This window comes from Dreissena polymorpha, chromosome 6 (genome assembly GCF_020536995.1).
Source record: "Dreissena polymorpha isolate Duluth1 chromosome 6, UMN_Dpol_1.0, whole genome shotgun sequence".
NCBI classification, from domain to species: Eukaryota; Metazoa; Mollusca; class Bivalvia; order Myida; family Dreissenidae; genus Dreissena; species Dreissena polymorpha.
Genome location: NC_068360.1, coordinates 49077322 through 49095003, shown reverse-complemented (window position 1 = coordinate 49095003; position 17682 = coordinate 49077322). Strand labels below are relative to the sequence as shown.

The following is a 17682-nucleotide window of genomic DNA, read 5'->3' as shown; positions in this document are numbered from 1 at the left end:
ACATCTCCAGTTTTCTATGCTACTGACCCCTGGACAGTGGGAATGTCTGGGTTATGCCTGAACAGAGAGGATATCACATCTCCAGTTTTCTTTTTCACTGGAGGCTCTGTTTCCTTCACATCCTGCCGTGAACTCTCTGCATCTTCAGTATTGTCTCTGGATGGTAGAGTTTTACCGCTGTTATTGGCACTACTCTCATGCTGAGACGACTCCCTCTGACGCTTGATGTTTCGTCTTGCCTTTATTCGCTGTCCCTGATTAATAAAAAAAACATGATACTTTCTGTAAATTAAGGATATCCTTTTTTCAAGCATCAAATTCAGGAATAAAATGAAAAACCTACCAAAATCTCATTATATAAGGCTAAGATTCAGTTTAATATTTGAATTCTACAATCTAAGCTAACCCCTTATGTAACAAGCCTTTCTTGCATTCTAATTCATATGAAACCAGTGTTTATTGTCTGTTAAATTCGGGTCCAGTATGTGGACCCATTACAGATGAGAACAAGAAACCGTCTGAGATGGGTGATGCTCCCCAAAGGTTTTTTTTTGTCACAATATTGCACTATATATATATTCAGATAAAAGGAAACGTCTTGAGGGGCATAACTTTAGACAAAATAATATGATGGCTGGTTTAGCAACTTTAAAATTTCAAAGGGCCAGAACTCTCTAAATAAATCATCTAACCAGAACCCACTCATAACATGCGCATCTCCTCAAAGTAGTTAAGCTTCCCATAAAGCTTCATTGTATTCCAGTCAGTAGTTGGGGAGAAATAGCCCGGACAAGAATTATTGTAATATATGTACAGTTAATAGAAAATTTCAAAGGGCCATAACTCTGTGAATAATCAGCAGACCATAACTGGCTGATAATATGCACATGTCCTGTTGGTAATGAAGCTTCCCATAAAGTTTCATTGAATTTCGTAATAAATTGCTGAGAAATAGCTCGGACAAGAATTGCACTATATGTACAATGGAAAATTTCAAAGGGTCATAACTCCGTGAAAAATCATCAGACGAGAACCGGCTGATAATATACACATCTCCTCTTGGTAGTGAAGCTTTTTATAAAGTTTCATTGAATTCCAGTCATTCGTTGCTGAGAAATAGCCCGGACAAGAATTGCACTATATGTACAGTTAATGGAAAATTTCAAAGGGCCATCAGTATGTGAAAAATCATCAGACCACAACTGGCTGATTATATGCACATCTACTTTTGGTAGTGAAGCTTCCCATAAAGTTTCAGAGAATTCCGGTCATTATTTGCTGAAAAATAGCCCGGACAAGAATTGCACTAAATGTACAGTTAATGAAAATTTTCAAAGGGTCATAACTCTGTGAAAAATCATCTGACTAGAACCTGCTGATAATATGCACTTGTCCACTTGGTAGTGAAGCTTTCCATAAAGTTGAATTCCAGTCATAAGTTGCTGTGAAATAGCCCGGACAAGAATTGCACTATATGTACAGTTAATGGACAATTTCAAAGGGCCATAACTCTGTGAAAACTCATCCTACCAGAACCGGCTGATAATATGCACATCTCCTCTTGGAAGTGAAACTTCCCATAAAGTGTAATTGAATTCTGGTCATAAATTGCTGAGAAATAACCTGGACAAAAATTGTGCACGGACGGACGGACACACACACGGACAGACGAAGCGGCGACTATATGCTCTCCTCTGACTATATGGGGAGCATAAAAAGTATATATTTATCCTAAATGAGACCTACTAATTCTTAATTCCTAATTCAAGGTTTCCCAAAATAAGATTATTCTAAGTCTCAACATTTAATTCATCTCGAATCCAGCTCTATAACTTGAACCTTAGTAAATATTACTGTGAAACCATTATTATTCGTCCGATATTAATTTTCGCCTTTTTCGTCCTTCGACCGATGGACGAATTCAAGATCCTAACGAACAATCATGTCCCATATTTGAAACAAATAAGACTGAATTACCGTAGGCATGAGGCATTTAAATCAAGCGTAATCCACGCATATACACAGGGCTCGAAATTAACACTCGTACACTCGCAAAATGCGAGAAAAAAAGATTGCAAGGTAAGTTATAAGCCACTAGTATTTTTTGCAAATAAAGAAATAGTGAAAACAAACGAATTATATTGCTTAATGCGTTCGACGGCGTGAACGCTAAACCGTAGGTCAATTTTTTGAACGTCCGAATACCCATATGCGGAAGCGCGCACCTTGTTTGTTGACTGGTATACTTATAATACAGATACACAGATGGTACAAAGAACATAAAACAGTCGACTATTCACACTCAAGTTAAATTCGGTTTTGACACAAAGGGGTGTTCATTATACAGTGTACTGACAACTGACATTTCCTGTAAAACGCGAATGCAATAAGGCTGTATCGAATGCGTCGACTTTGTTTAGGTATAATAGTGTTGATTAGCGCTAATTGTTAACAACTTTATTACCCATTGTGTGTATTTCAGGGGTGTTGCAGATTATACAGCCTACACGCGACGAATCCGGATTAAAGACAATACTATTAAACGCAATTAAAATATGACGATGTGTGATCAACACCTGACTGAAATATATTCTGCGCTTTGTTACAAATTAATAAAGAACATTTTGATTTGTGTTTGGTTGTTTGGTTTTAACTGCATCTACTATTTTTGTACATATACATAAAAACATATACATATTAACAGTGACATTTCAGACAAATTACTGTGCTTAAAATGATCAAATATTTACGATGCAAAACGCTTGAAACTTTAATTAAATATGACCAAAATAATTTGCTTACGCTAATTATAACCCATAATGTTCGCACCTTCTCTAATTGGCACAGATAAAGGTAAGATTGTTATCAGTTTGACCGTGATAGTAATGGAAAAAGACTAATTGGCTTCGTTGTTTAAAACACTCGTTAACGATTATTCAGTCCCACTTATCCGCTAATCATAACAAAAAATGTGTCAATGACATAAAATAATAAGGGAAAGATACTATCACCTAAAATAACAGACTTGTTAATTGGCATATGCCAAACAAGGCCCACCTCCTACAAGTGACTACCAAGTGTCACCTATTACAAACAAATCAGACGTTTTTTTTTCAAAACCAGAAATAGACGAATTTAAGAGCGGACGAAATAGTCATTTTTATGAAAAGGGCGAAATTTTGTGCCGACGAAAATAAATGGTTTCACAGTATATTGTCATCAATTGTATTCTCAATTCTAGAGTATTTGTTAGCGAAAAATCAACAACACTAATTTGCAAATTTTAGTTAAAAAGATTCAATTTTTCCAAGCCCAAAGCATACATGCCATAATTTTTCAGACCAATTCCGGGACATTGAGTTAAATTGTCCGGGACTTTTGCCGATTTTCCGGGACATGTATAAAATGTAGCGATATTTATAGACATATGCATTTTTGGTACGTTTTTTTGTTTGTTTTGCATCGTTAATTGCAAAAGTTCGAAAGGCTATCCGAAATACACTTGATCTATTAACGTCAAATTAAACATTACTACTTCCGTTACTAGATACAAGCCACGTGTTTTCAGTGTAAGCGTTCTAAACATAGATGGTGACGTCACTGCGTTATTGTTATTTTAAGACTGGTGTGTAACGCGTAGTAGTTGATACGCCTTTATTCATTTATAACATTTATATAATAAAAAATACAACAATACAGTACCGTTAGATCGTCAACTCAAATCAATTCAGTTTTTATATGCTTACTTTTTTACTCAACTTCTTTGTTGGTTAAACGTGCGAACATAAACTGCTTTTAATTTTTTACTCAGCGATGTTGGACTTCAGATGTGTGAACAACTATCCTTTGCCCTTACGCAGCGGGAAATAATGACATAGTAGATTAAAGTCAATTAACAACCACATTAAACAATGCCGCCTTTTTGGTTTGAACGCGAACGTGAGACAATCGATATGATAACAGGACCCCTGTTAATTGATCGATTTTGGCACATAGCATAGTCTGCCTATTCGGGTGGGCATTGTCATGGAGACGCTGCAGATATACACAGATTTGAGGTGCAATGAAGCCTAAGATAAGGTACATGTATATATGGATTTTGTAAATTCCGGGACATTTGACAGATTTCCGGGACAGCAGGACAAGTTCTTCATTTCCGGGACTGTCCCGCTCAATCGGGGCGTATGGCATGTATGGCCCAAAGTGACCTGGCCCCATTCCCAAAATGTAGAAAAAAAAACTGGAAATATTTCAACAATGTTTCAATTGAATGTGTGTGTTTTGAACATGTTTCATCAAAGACCAAAAATTTAAAGTTCCAGATAAATAGTAACATGCATAATTGTCAATAATACCCACAAGGGGAGTAAGACAGGATGGGTGGGTGGGTGTTGAGGGAGGAGGAAGGTAAGTATGTAAGGTGGGTAAGGTGGGGTAGGTGGGTAAGGTGGGGTAGGTAGGGGTGGGTAGGTAGGTAGGTGGTGGTCGGATCGAGTGGGGTCTGGGATCGGTGGCTATCGTGTCCGGGTCGGTCTGTTACGGTCGGTCCTGGTCGGTCGGTCGGTCGTCGGCTCGGGCGAGTCGGTCGGTCGTGGTTCCGGTCAGGTCCGGTCGGTCGGTCGGTCGGTCGGTCGGTCGGTCTGGCGGGCGGTCGGTCGTAGGTCGGGATCGGGTCTCGGTCGGTCGGGTCAGGTCGGGTCGGTCAGGGTCGGTCCGGGGTCATGGTCCTGTCGGGTAGGGTAGGGTAGGGTGGGTGGGTGGGTGGGTAGGTAGGTAGGTAGGTAGGTAGGTAGGTAGGTTGTTGAATACATGTAGGCAGACAGTTCGAGTTTATTGTGGAAAATGTTAAGTATGGCAACAAACAAGTGAACTTTAAAATGTGAAACAAATCTTCAGGACATTAACATGTACTACAACGACAACATTTATGACCAAAATATATTGGGTATCAGATATTGGGTCCTAGTGGACAGAACAGAAATAGATTTTATGTGGTGTGTAACCTATATTTATTAAAAGTAATTTTATTTGGAAATAAAATATTGTCACACGTAAAGATGAAGCATTAAACAAAACAATAGTGCCCATCACACAAACATGATGTAAAATAAATATTTTTACAAAGATTTATGTAGATTTAGGTAGATTTAGGCAATTTGGGAAGATTTGGGTAGATTTGGGTAATTCGTGTCGCCCTGTTAGCCTTGCATCAGTGCTGGGCGAGTGGCACTTTCCCACACTACGAAAATTAAAGTTGATTATTTAATTTATTATATAAAGTGAAATGTTAAGAAAATAATTTCTTCGTCGTGTATAAAAAAAGCAATTGGGCTTGGGTTAAAGAAAAACAATAACTGAAATTGCGAATGTTTGTGTCACGAAAACATATGACATATCTCATTGTACCCGATTTCCAAACACTTTCTTTCTGTCTTTCCCGCCGGAATGGTCGTCCTTGTGATAAACACTGATATTGAGGCTGAGACCTGAATCCAAATCGTCTGCCATTTCTTAGTTTATGAAATAATTTATCACGATCACAGTGACATTTGCTTTCCGCGTGTAGCTTGTTTACATCTCGCGAGTTCTCGCGTGACAGCGGCCATGTTGGAGATCTTTGGTTACATAGGACGCTAAATTATTGTAAACATGTGGATGTGTTCTTCTTTAATGACGAATCCTTCCCTGGTGTAAGCTCCGTAAATTAATAAACATGTGAATTACGAAGCAATTTTCACTATATATAGCTTAAACATCCACGAAAATGCCATGTTCATGGCAAAAAGAGGATTATTTTTCGCTCTTAATGAGCACGGACAAAAAATCGTTCTCGGCTCTGGAAATGCTTGTTGATGACTTGCATGCAGACAAAGAAAAGACCGTTAACAAATTTCTGTGCCACTCTGGATCAGAAGACTTTCTCTGGGGCCTAGTTCGATTACTGGGAAATGACACTGCTCGGTGAGTCTGTTTTGTGGTCATTGTAGGTCTAATGCAATTAAAATTCAATTTTAATAAAAATATATTGACATTTGTTAAAGGAAAAGTTCATATTTTCTTTGTTCAACACACGTAGCTAAAGAAACTTCAGCGTACAGTTTATATAGTATTGACAGACTTGTCGCGCCAGTCAAAAATCATAAAAAGCGACATTTAAAGTTATGGTAGCCAGAACTACAACACACGGATATCATTCAAACTCATATCAAAGTCCAGGGCCCTTGTTTAGCAGTTTTTACCGCCAAATATCGGCGGCTTCCCCCATGAAAAAAGTATTCTATTTTCCCCTTTTTCAGCTAAAAATTCCCCCTCCAAAATTTTTATTTTTTATTTTATACCTATGTTGCCAGCTGGTATGGTGCTACTAACTTTTCAGTTTGATTGAATGTATATTTATGTAAATCACATTAAAATATATCAATTTAAGGTGTTGAATGGTTGGTGAAAAGATCTTCTAAAATTCCCTTTTTTCGCCCAAAACAACGCTAAATTCCCCCTCATGAGGGCTGTGGGTGGCTTCCCCTAGCGGCAAGAGAGGGCCCTGAAGTCAGTTGTGTCATCAACTTTCTCATCTGCCTCTTCATTGTGTTCCTCTTCTGCAGTCGCATCATCAACATCAGAAACAATATCCTGGAGTATCATAATATCGTGGTAATAACGAAAGTCGGCCTCGCGCAACGTAAACTGTAAGAGATCTTGGCGGTTCAACACTTAAATATTACGTAAAAACAAGGGATACACAATTGACCAATTTGTACCGTTGTTAATTCTGCCTATGACTAGATCATGAAGTGTTTGCTCCAGTATTTTATACTCTTTGGAAGCTTTATAAAGACACTAAAATTTTCCTCCTTGACTGCAAGGTATGCCTTCATTAAGGTTGTAGGTGAGTACTGCCTACTTTTAAACACATGCTGAGGAATTGGCTGAAATAAGAACATATTTATGACTGATATCTTATCCTGGAAAATATGGAAAATACATACTCCCCTTAATTGTGTGTAACAAAAATTAAATATAACCTCTGTATTGTTCATTAAATGGGAAAGTTTCTATTTTAAAACTTGTGTTCTTATAATGGATCCCTTTAATACTGCAGCATGGAGGTCCTTTGAATGATAATCCAGTGAATACCATAGACATAATATAATTAGTTGCGTTAACTTAAAGTAGCATTACTACTCAAAATCAACGAAAATTTGGTACAATATTTCGTAAAATAAAGCTAAACAATTAAAAATCATTGGTCCTTATGGCCATTGTCGAAATTTCAACGCCAGATGTGGTCTGGTAGACTAGATGTTTGTGGATACAAAATGCTAATTTTTATAATGGTTTTAACATGGTACCATTTAAGTGTTCATGTGCCGTATCAATAGATATAATCGCAGGAAATTAACATGGAATTTATTGTGGTCACAAATAAATAAAAACGAGCATTTTGTATCTACGAAAATCTATGTAATCAAACCACATCTAGCGTTGAAATTGTGGCTATTGCTATAAGGAACACTGATTGTTTAGGTGTTAACTTTATTTTACGAAATATTTTCCGAAATTTTTCGTTGATTTTGAGCGCTATATAAACTTTAACCCATTTAACTCAGTACTATTGTATTGCACACCATTGATAAAATGTAGAAAACAGCTAAAAAGTCACTTTAACCGAAAGATAAAAATTGCTTGGCCTAAAATTTAAATACTCATTGCACACGCGGCCCTGGAAAGGTCACGTCGTCTGCTCTGTAAACGAAAAAAAATGGGGGCAAAACTTTGGGGCGTTATATTGGTCATTTTTCACGTGCTTTGAACACGGAATAGTAAAATATCATTTTTTAGAAAGGTGGTAATACATTTATTCTTTTTTACCTGTTTGAATCGCATTTTCGTTGAATTTCTTCTCGGACGCTGTGTTAACAAACCGCTGTCACTTTTGACATAAGTCGCACACGGAAAAATAACGCACGCGACAAGGAGTCACGAGAATAATAGATACCACAATGTTAAAACTCCCACGATATTGGGATACTAGACGATACAAAAGAATGGATCATCACAATTTTGAAATTTTAAATTATATGATAAAATCCTATTTTTACCATGATGTGGTTTAAAGCTTAACTTTTTTTTGACTGTACATGTACCTATTGCTCACCATCATATCATCCATATAAAATGCAGGTTCTTACATCTGCATCCCTTACTCCATGATTGTCCTGTATGCTGCCCAGATAGGTTAAGCTTTCCACCTCTTTTAGTGCCTGGCCTTTGACTATGTGTTATCAAACGTGTTTGTCTTAAACACCTTGCTCTTCTCTGTGTTTATAGTGAGGCTCAGTCTAGCTGAGATGTCTGCAATGATGTAAACGTTGGTCTTTTCCTGCATTTGTAATTTGGTGTTAAAGAGAAAAGCCAGATGGTTGGCAAAGTCAACTGCTTTCAAAGTGTCCACTGGATTCCGTTTCGTTTTTGGGTCATTAAGTTCATCATAACCCAGTCTATGATCAGCAAGAACAGGAAAGGTGAGAGTAAGATGCCTTACCTCACATGTGTTTTTACTTTTATGGGGTTGGTGAGCTGCCTGCCAGGAACAATATAATTGTTCAAGTCATACCTTTATAAGACTGATGATGTTGCCGATCTTTTCTGGGAGTCTGTAGTGTCTCAGTAGTTTCTAGGGGGACTGCCAGTCAATGCTGTTGAATGCCTTCTCATAGTTGATGAAGTTGACATAGAGGGGCGAGTTCCAATCCATTGGAATAATGTGCAAGACCTCTCTTTTCACAAGCTGGTTTGTTGGTCATGGTGATAGAGTCTTTAATTTGGTTCAACAGGATGCAATTAACCACCTGCGATGGACAGCAGCATTATCCCTCGGTACTTGGAGCAGGGCCTGAGTTGCCTTTCTTGTGGAGCTTGATGAGGTTGCCCTCCTTCCACTCTGTTGGTTTTTTCTCCTTCTTCCTACATCTTGCTAGTAGCTTAAGATTGTTCTAATGCCGTCAGCGCTTCTGCAGGTAAGCAGTCATGTCCTTCAGACTAGCCATTCTTCAATGTGTTTCATGTAGCTGCGTATCTCTTCCTTCATGGGTGCACAGCAGATGGCTTGTAGCTGGGGGTTTGCACGAGCATGCCTGTTTAGAGGCTCCAGGAAGCTCTTCTCTTCTATTCTTTTCGTGATGGAGTACAGGTCAATGGTGGGCTACTTCTTCTGCTTGCCTTCTGTTGCAAGCGTCTTCCACTTGTCTTCTCCTTTACTTGGCTTGATGTTTCTATTTGCTTTTGTTTACTCTTCTTGTGCTTTTGCTTTTGCTACTCTTGTTCTGCTGTTGTTGCTATCTTGTGTCTTCTTTCTTCAACTGTTTGTAGTGTCTCTGCTGATATCCACTCCTTGTGGGTGTACAAGTTCTTCTTGGAATGTTTAGGTCACTGCCTCTTTATTTTTCTGCCACTTGTGCTCTATCATATTTTCTTCAAGCAGCTCTTTTAGAACCTGGAATATTTTGGAGAGTGACCTTGAGCTCTTCTTGCATCTTGATTTGGACCCGCCTGTAAAATTATTCTTCCTGTCCCATGATCTCCTTGCCCACTAATTGGAGTCAGTCATTACATCATGATGATCCGTGGTCTGTGCACTCATTTAGTCTGTTGGCTCTGTTTAAAAAAACGCTCTGAATTCTTGCCTCTTTTTACAAGGAAGTGCCCAATATTTTAAAGCACTGTTTTATCAATATTTAAAGGTAAAAACTTGTTTTCAATATGTTTGATATATTTATCACTTTTTAATTTACTTGTTCAGAAGTTAATTTGTTTTTAGCTCATCTATTTTTTGAAAAAAATTTATGAGCTATTGTCATCACCTTGGCGTCGGCGTCGGCGTTGGCGTCGGCGTCCGGTTAAGTTTTGCGTTTAGGTCCACTTTTCTCAGAAAGTATCAATGCTATTGCATTCAAACTTGGTACACTTACTTACTATCATAAGGGGACTGGGCAGGCAAAGTTAGATAACTCTGGCGTGCGTTTTGACAGAATTATGTGCCCTTTTTATACTAAAAAAATTGAAAATTTTGGTTAAGTTTTGTGTTTAGGTCCATTTTATTCCGTAAGTATCAAAGCTATTGCTTTCATACTTGCAACACTTACTAACTATCATGAGGGGACTGTGCAGGCAAAGTTATGTAACTCTGACTGGCATTTTAACAGAATTATGTGCCCTTTTTATACTTAGAAAATTGAAAATTTGGTTAAGTTTTGTGTTTAGGTCCACTTTATTCCTACAGTATCAAAGCTATTGCTTTCATACTTGCAACACTTATTAACTATCATAAGGGGACTGTGCAGGCAAAGTTATGTAACTCTGACTGGCATTTGGACGGAATTATGGGCCCTTTATACTTAGAAAATTGAAAATTTGGTTAAGTTTTGTGTTTTGGTCCACTTTACCCCTAAAGTATCATAGATATTGCTTTCATATATGGAACACTCGCAAACTATCATAAGGGTACAGTAAAAGGACAAGTTGCATAACTCTGGTTGTCATTTTTACAGAATAATGGCCCTTTTTTTGACTTAGTAACTTTGAATATATGGTTAAATTTTGTGTTCCGATCCACTTTACTTCTAAAGTATCAAGGCTATATGATTGCTTTCAAACTTCAAATACTTTCATGCTATCATGAGGTTACTGTACCTCAGGCAAGTTGAATTTTACCTTGACCTTTGAATGACCTTGACTCTCAAGGTCAAATTATAAAATTTTGCTAAAATTGCCATAACTTCTTTATTATGCCCCCCTTCGAAGAAGAGGGGGTATATTGCTTTGCTCATGTCGGTCGGTCTGTCGGTCGGTCGGTCTGTCGGTCCGTCCACCAGGTGGTTGTCAGATGATAACTCAAGAACGTTTGGGCCTAGGATCATGAAACTTCATAGGTACATTGATCATGACTCGCAGATGACCCCTATTGATTTTGAGGTCACTAGGTCAAAGTTCAAGGTCACAGTGACCCGAAATAGTAAAATGGTTTCCGGATGATAACTCAAGAACGCTTAGGCCTAGGATCATGAAACTTGATAGGTAGATGGATCATGACTTGCAGATGACCCCTATTGATTTTCAGGTCACTAGGTCAAAGGTCAAGGTCACAGTGACCCGAAATAGTAAAATGGTTTCCGGATGATAACTCAAGAACCCTTAGGCCTAGGATCATGAAACTTGATAGGTAGATTGATCATGACTCGCAGATGACCCTTATTGATTTTCAGGTCACTAGGTCAAAGGTCAAGGTCACAGTGACCCGAAATAGTAAAATGGTTTCTGAATGATAACTCAAGAACGCTTAGGCCTAGGATCATGAAACTTGATAGGTAGATTGATCATGACTCGCAGATGATCCCTATTGATTTTCAGGTCACTAGGTCAAACGTCAAGGTCACGATGACCCGAAATAGTAAAATGGTTTCCGGATGATAACTGAAGAACGCTTATTCCTAGGATCATGAAACTTGATAGGTAGATTGATCATGACTCGCAGATGACCCCTATTGATTTTCAGGTCACTAGGTCAAAGGTCAAGGTCACTGTGACTCGAAATAGTAAAATGGTGTCCGGATGATAACTCAAGAATGCTTATGGCTAGGATCATGAAACTTCATAGGTACATTGATCATGACTGGCAGATGACCCCTATTGATTTTCAGGTCACTAGGTCAAAGGTCAAGGTCACAGTGACAAAAAACATATTCACACAATGGCTCTCACTACAACAGAGAGCCCATATGGGGGGCATGCATGTTTTACAAACAGCCCTTGTTTATGATTTGATTTGATTGTTTATGATTAGATTTGATTGATACTTTGACAAAACTACTCTTACCTGACATACCACAATAGACTCCACCGAAACCATCCCCCTCCCCCCCCCCCCCCACCCCCCCCCCGAATCCTCCCCCCCCCCCCCTATTTTTTTTTTTTTTTTTTAAGATCATCTCACAAATGACCACCACACACTCACACTTTACCCCCCCCCCCCCACCCCACCCCACCCACAATATTTTTTTTTTGAAACGGTAAAAAAAAACACAAACATTTATTTTTATTATTTTATTTTTGAAATACCGTCCAACCATTGCACCCAAGAATCCCCTCCCCCCCTAATAAATGTCCACACCCCCACACTATACACCCCTCTTCACTCCACCCCTCCCTCCTTTGTGATTTAAATTGAGTGTCCCTTCACCTTTAAAAAGAAAATAGATGAGCGGTCTGCACCCGCAAGGCGTTGCTCTTGTCTGAATATTTGTATTGATACTTAAATATTAAGTTATGTTAAAATTTATGTGTTTTTTCTATGTATGAATAGAAGTTTGGTATCTCAAAACAGTAACCATTTTATAAATCAATTTCCATACCAAATTTTCAATTTTAAGTAATAAAAACACCAGATTCGTTAAACACAATAACAATTATGGAAAATATTGACAGTATTTAGGTAAAAACTTTTAATTTACATCCTCCTATCATAAATACGAAAGATGCTTATTAAATGTATTGTTTTATAGTGTCATTCCAAAAGAACTGAGGATATAAGTTTGCTGCGTTTGATTGTCTGTATTTCTGAAACAACATAGTTTTGATTTTTGTTTCAAACAAATAAAGCAGTACGGTCCTCTTTTTCAATTGCATATTATAGACCAGCTCAAATTGTATACAGACAAAATGTTGATTACCCTGAGTAAAGGATAACCCATTTCCACTCAGAAGCAAATTGAAAATGTCTATGTGCAAACAGCATAAAACCAGAACAGCCTGCAAGTAATTTGCAGTCTGTTCAGGTTTAATGCTGTTTGCTTCTCATCAGTACGGGTTGGAAATGAAGCCTAATACAACTTATAATTTTTAACTTGAAAATTAAGTGTCAAATTGTCAATATTGTATTAAATTACTAGGTTCAAGCCATATAGTGTTGCATAGGGAAATTAACTAAATGTTAGGTTAATTTGCCAATTTCAGTTATTTTGCCCTAATTTTTCCAAATTGGGCTGGTAACGGTACTTTAACTTTTGAAGGGAACTTAATGCGTCAAAATACGTATCTAAGTGGTATAACAGGATAAAGAGGATAATGACCTTTACTTTAGACACTGTAAATCCTTGGCAAAAAAGTAATCTATATTACACATTGTTGTGCAGTCTCAAGCTTAATATAGGAAGTGCCTGTTTGGGGATTTACAAATTGATTATTGGTTGTAAAACAGGGGATTATACTGTCTCATTTATATCACAAAAATCTAAAAAAAAAAAATTAAGTTAAAAATACCAGTAATTTTGATGGTCTATGATACACTTTTTATATTTTAAGAGTGAGTAAATATTTATTGCCATATAAAAAAGCAAATTTTATTTTAGCAAATATTTATTCAGAGACTGTTGACAATGATGTAAAAAAAAGAAAATAAATTGAAATTAAATACAGTGCATGAACTAGCCCATCTTTAAATAATACACATTCTTGAACAATTACGAAGTCAGAACGATCAAGACTTCAAACATGAAATTATTGAAGTTTGAATATCAATAACAAAGATATAATATAGTAACACAAAAGAGGAAGCTGGCATTGTGAAATGAACTGTGTTAGGGTACTCAATCTTCCACTATTTATTGTTTGAGGGAGCATTTTGACCGATGGCAAGCGTCAACATCTGTTTGTCTGTTTATTAATGAAGTAAATGCGTGTGAATGCATGATGTTACAAGACATAAAAACCCAGCATTTTTTTCCTTCTTTATAAAGTACCAGAAAACCGCACTTTTTCAACAGGGAAAGACAAAACAAAATTCCCAATTGCTGTCCAAAAATCCCAATTGAAGGTTTCCAAAAAAAAGATTTTGTATGCCCCCGAAGGAGGGCATATAGTGATCACACTGTCCGTCTGTCCGTCCTTCTGTCTGTCACAATCTGTGTTTAGGTTTCGAAAAATGCTCATAACTTCTATGTCCCTTGAGATATAACCTTCATATTTGGTATGCATGTGTATATGGACAAGGCCTTTCCATATGCACACACATTTTTACCCCTTGACCTTGAACTTAGGTTCCTCGTTTAGGTTTCAAAATCTGCGTTTAGGTTTCGAAAAATGCTCATAACTTCTATGTCCCTTGAGATATAACCTTCATATTTGGTATGCATGTGTATATGGACAAGGCCTTTCCATATGCACACACATTTTTACCCCTTGACCTTGAACTTAGGGTCAGAGCTCCAGATAAAAATTTGGTCAAATTCTTATTTACTCCCTATTTTAAAAATTAATTCTTATTTTACCCCCTATTTATAAAATTAAGTCTTAACAATATATTACCAAATAATTTTGAGTGCTTTGAGTCATTTACGCAAGAGCTTATAAGTTCATTAATTATTGAGAAACCCATGCTTTGGGTATTTGAATCAAATTGAAAAAATGCATGCAGCGAGGACTTTTGACACTGAAATGGCTTGTTTGCCTTCCACGCTTCAATACACAGCTTCAGTCGGCCATTTTAGATTTTTTCTGTAAAACGGTCACTCACACTTCGGCTTTATATATATCATAATGGCCTTTTGGTCGCCGTTAAAGTCATATCAAAAACTATATTTAACATATAATTTTAATGGCATTTTGAATAGGTATACAGTATATTACTTGTGTATGAAAATTACGATAAGTGTAAATAAACAGTAATGACTCGCCTGCAAATCTAGGAGAACAAAATCGAGACCGTTTGGCCTTTCGATCGTTTTAGGTGTGGCTCTTCCTCACAGCAAACGCTTGAGTGACGTTGATTTAAAGTTGTAGTTTTAATTGAGCGCCTAGACAAGCCAGAAACGGGATGAAATGTTTACCATGCATAATTTGCTACTGGAAGTTTTACGCACGTTCGAAAATTTCGATTTCGTGTTTTATTTTTTCAATGCGTAACTTTACGCAAAGATTTTAAATCTAAATCGTTATTTAAGAAATTTAATTCGTTTTTACGCCTTTACGCATGTTATCTGGAGCACTGCTTAGGGTCCTCGTTTAGGTTTCAAAATCTGCGTTTAGGTTTCGAAAAATGCTCATAACTTCTATGTCCCTTGAGATATAACCTTCATATTTGGTATGCATGTGTATATGGACAAGGCCTTTCCTTACGCACACAAATTTTGACCCCTGTGACCTTAACCTTGAACTTAGGGTCCGCGTTTAGGTTTCGAAATCTGCGTTTAGGTTTCGAAAAATGCCGTAACTTCTATCAAAGCGTTTATAGGGGGCATATGTCATCCTATGGTGACAGCTCTTGTTTTATTAATAAAATGCAACATTTTGTTAAATTCCCTATGAGTATGAACTCTATGGCTTGAACCTAAGTTAATATACTATTGACAACTTGACAAGACTTAAGCTTTCAATTTTAAAGTATTTATAGTTTGTTTGCAACAAAAAAGTACATCAATTTCCCAATCTGAAGACTTCACGATGAGAATTGATCCATTTTCAGTTATTTTGCACTTATATTTTGCTCAACTTGTTATTGTGTAGTTGGCTTCTTACTTCACATCGTTCTGTGTGGTCATCTGTAGATAGACACTATTTAACCTCACATTTACATGTGTAAGCGTATAACATGTGCAATAGACTGATCTCGCAATTTGCTTGTTTAGAAATACCCTCTAATCTCGATACAGACAACGCTGGTCCATTATATCAACCAATGATAGCTTGATTGAAATGATAACAGTTGATATGGTGTGTGAATTTGAAAGGATTATAAATGGATCAGCTTTATTTGTACCAGCAGATCAGTGGGTTTTATGCCCTGGAAGGAAGGCATATAGTGATCGCACTGTCCGTCCAGTCTGTCCTACACACTTTGCGTTTAGGTTTCGAAAAATGCTCAATTTTTATGTCCCTTCAGATGTAACATTCATATTTGGTATGCATGTGTATTTGGACAAAGCCTTTCCATACGCACACAAATTTTGACCCCTGTGACCTTGACCTTGAACTTAGGGTCCGCGTTTAGGTCTCGAAAAATGCTCATAACTTCTATCAAAGCGTTTATCGGGAGCATATGTCATCCTATGGAGACAGTCCAGGATAATATATCATTAAAATCTTGTGAGTTACTTCTCGTTAGCCAACCTGTATTTGTTTGGTCAAATTTGGGGCAGAAATTTTGCCCTATTCTCAATCTCAAAACAAATATATTTCTAAAATTTTCAATAGAATGTTTAAAAAAAATATATACCGTAAATCTACGAATATAATACGCACTTTTTTACCTGCAAATTTTTTCTTCAAGTAGGGGGTGCGTATAATATACGAGTTTAGAGCAGAACACATTTTTTCCTGTGCAAATTTTCAACTTAATCGCTGTTATTAGCTTCGCGGCAGCCATTTTGAACTACACCATTACATCAAAGGGGTGCAACAGGGCTAGCGCTGTCGTTCGCCATTTCAGTCATTTGCGAAAATATTGAGAATTTGGCTCAATAAAAATCTTATTTGTGAAAATGCGAAAATCTAGTAAAATTTCATTGAAAACATCCGCCATTTATATCGGACTGGTTTTCAATATTTGTCTCTTTGTTTTAATGAAAGTGTTCGCAATTCGAACAGTAAACGAAACCCGGTCTGTACCCGATTATGAGACATGGCTTGACCTTATTGTTATTAAAGTGCGCATGGTAGCTGGCCAATCAACATTGAGCTCGCTTACACATGAAATGACGTTGTCGAATGAAACATGAGAACGGGAGTAGCTATCGGATAATATTGGGTAATTGACATGCGCAGACACTGTATATAATTTGAATACACAGTTAATATCTTCGTCTGCCTACAAATAGCGACTGGACGCTAAATCGTATAAAGATATTAGCAAATAAAAAAAAACTACCTGACAATACCCGTAAATAAATATTTCTTAGCTGACCACTATTAATCTTTCTACCGCATATTTACCATACTGTGAAACCATTATTAATCGTCAGGCATAAATTTTCATAAATTTCGTCAGTCGACCGATCGGCGAATTTAAGATTCTAACGAACAATCATGCTCTATGTTTGAACAAAAACAAACACTAAGTTGAACAATATTTTAAAACTTTACCGTAGACATGACGCATTAAATTCCAACATAATCCATGCACACATTCACTGCTGTTTCGTAATCAAGATTAATCCGGTTTTGACACAAATGGATGTAGATTACACAAGGTACTTAACTGACACGTTACACTTCTTTCAAAAGCGTGTGCAGTACAGCTGTATCGAATGCGTTGACTTCGTTTATGTAGCATGGTAATGAATTAGCACTAATTGTTTATAACTTTATTACCCATTAGGTGCATTGTTTTTTTTCAGGGGTGTTGCATATTAGCCATCACGCAGCGAATGCCAATGAAAGACAATAAACCAAATGAAAAGATGACGATGTGTGATCAACATGCGTATTTATCACAAATAAATAAAGAATATTTTAATTGCTGTTTGTTGTTTGATTGTTTGCGTTTAACCACACTTATTACTTTTTTATATGTATCAATTTATTTATTTTTAAATTATTGACATTATTGATTTATACCGGTAGTTTACTTTTTGAGAACAAACACACAGTTTATAATTTTAATGTTGATATCAGGATAAAAAGTGACATTTGAGA

At 37.0% G+C, this 17682-nt stretch overlaps 2 protein-coding genes across 2 annotated transcripts in view; one reads left to right on the top strand and one right to left on the bottom strand.

Annotated features, from left to right (window-relative positions):
- Nucleotides 1-5554, bottom strand: part of LOC127834841 (probable ATP-dependent RNA helicase DDX31) — a 32696-nt gene extending 27142 nt beyond the window's left edge. The window contains exons 1-2 of the mRNA XM_052360903.1: nt 5407-5554; nt 28-254 (exon numbers count right to left, since the gene is read on the bottom strand). Coding sequence (XP_052216863.1) covers nt 28-254; nt 5407-5508 — 329 coding nt within the window. The 5' untranslated portion in view covers nt 5509-5554. The remainder of the gene's footprint in view (nt 1-27; nt 255-5406) is intronic.
- A 61-nt stretch (nt 5555-5615) lies between these two features.
- Nucleotides 5616-17682, top strand: part of LOC127834053 (uncharacterized) — a 72181-nt gene continuing 60114 nt past the window's right edge. The window contains exon 1 of the mRNA XM_052359622.1: nt 5616-5961. Within this exon, the coding sequence (XP_052215582.1) occupies nt 5765-5961 (197 nt within the window). The 5' untranslated portion in view covers nt 5616-5764. The remainder of the gene's footprint in view (nt 5962-17682) is intronic.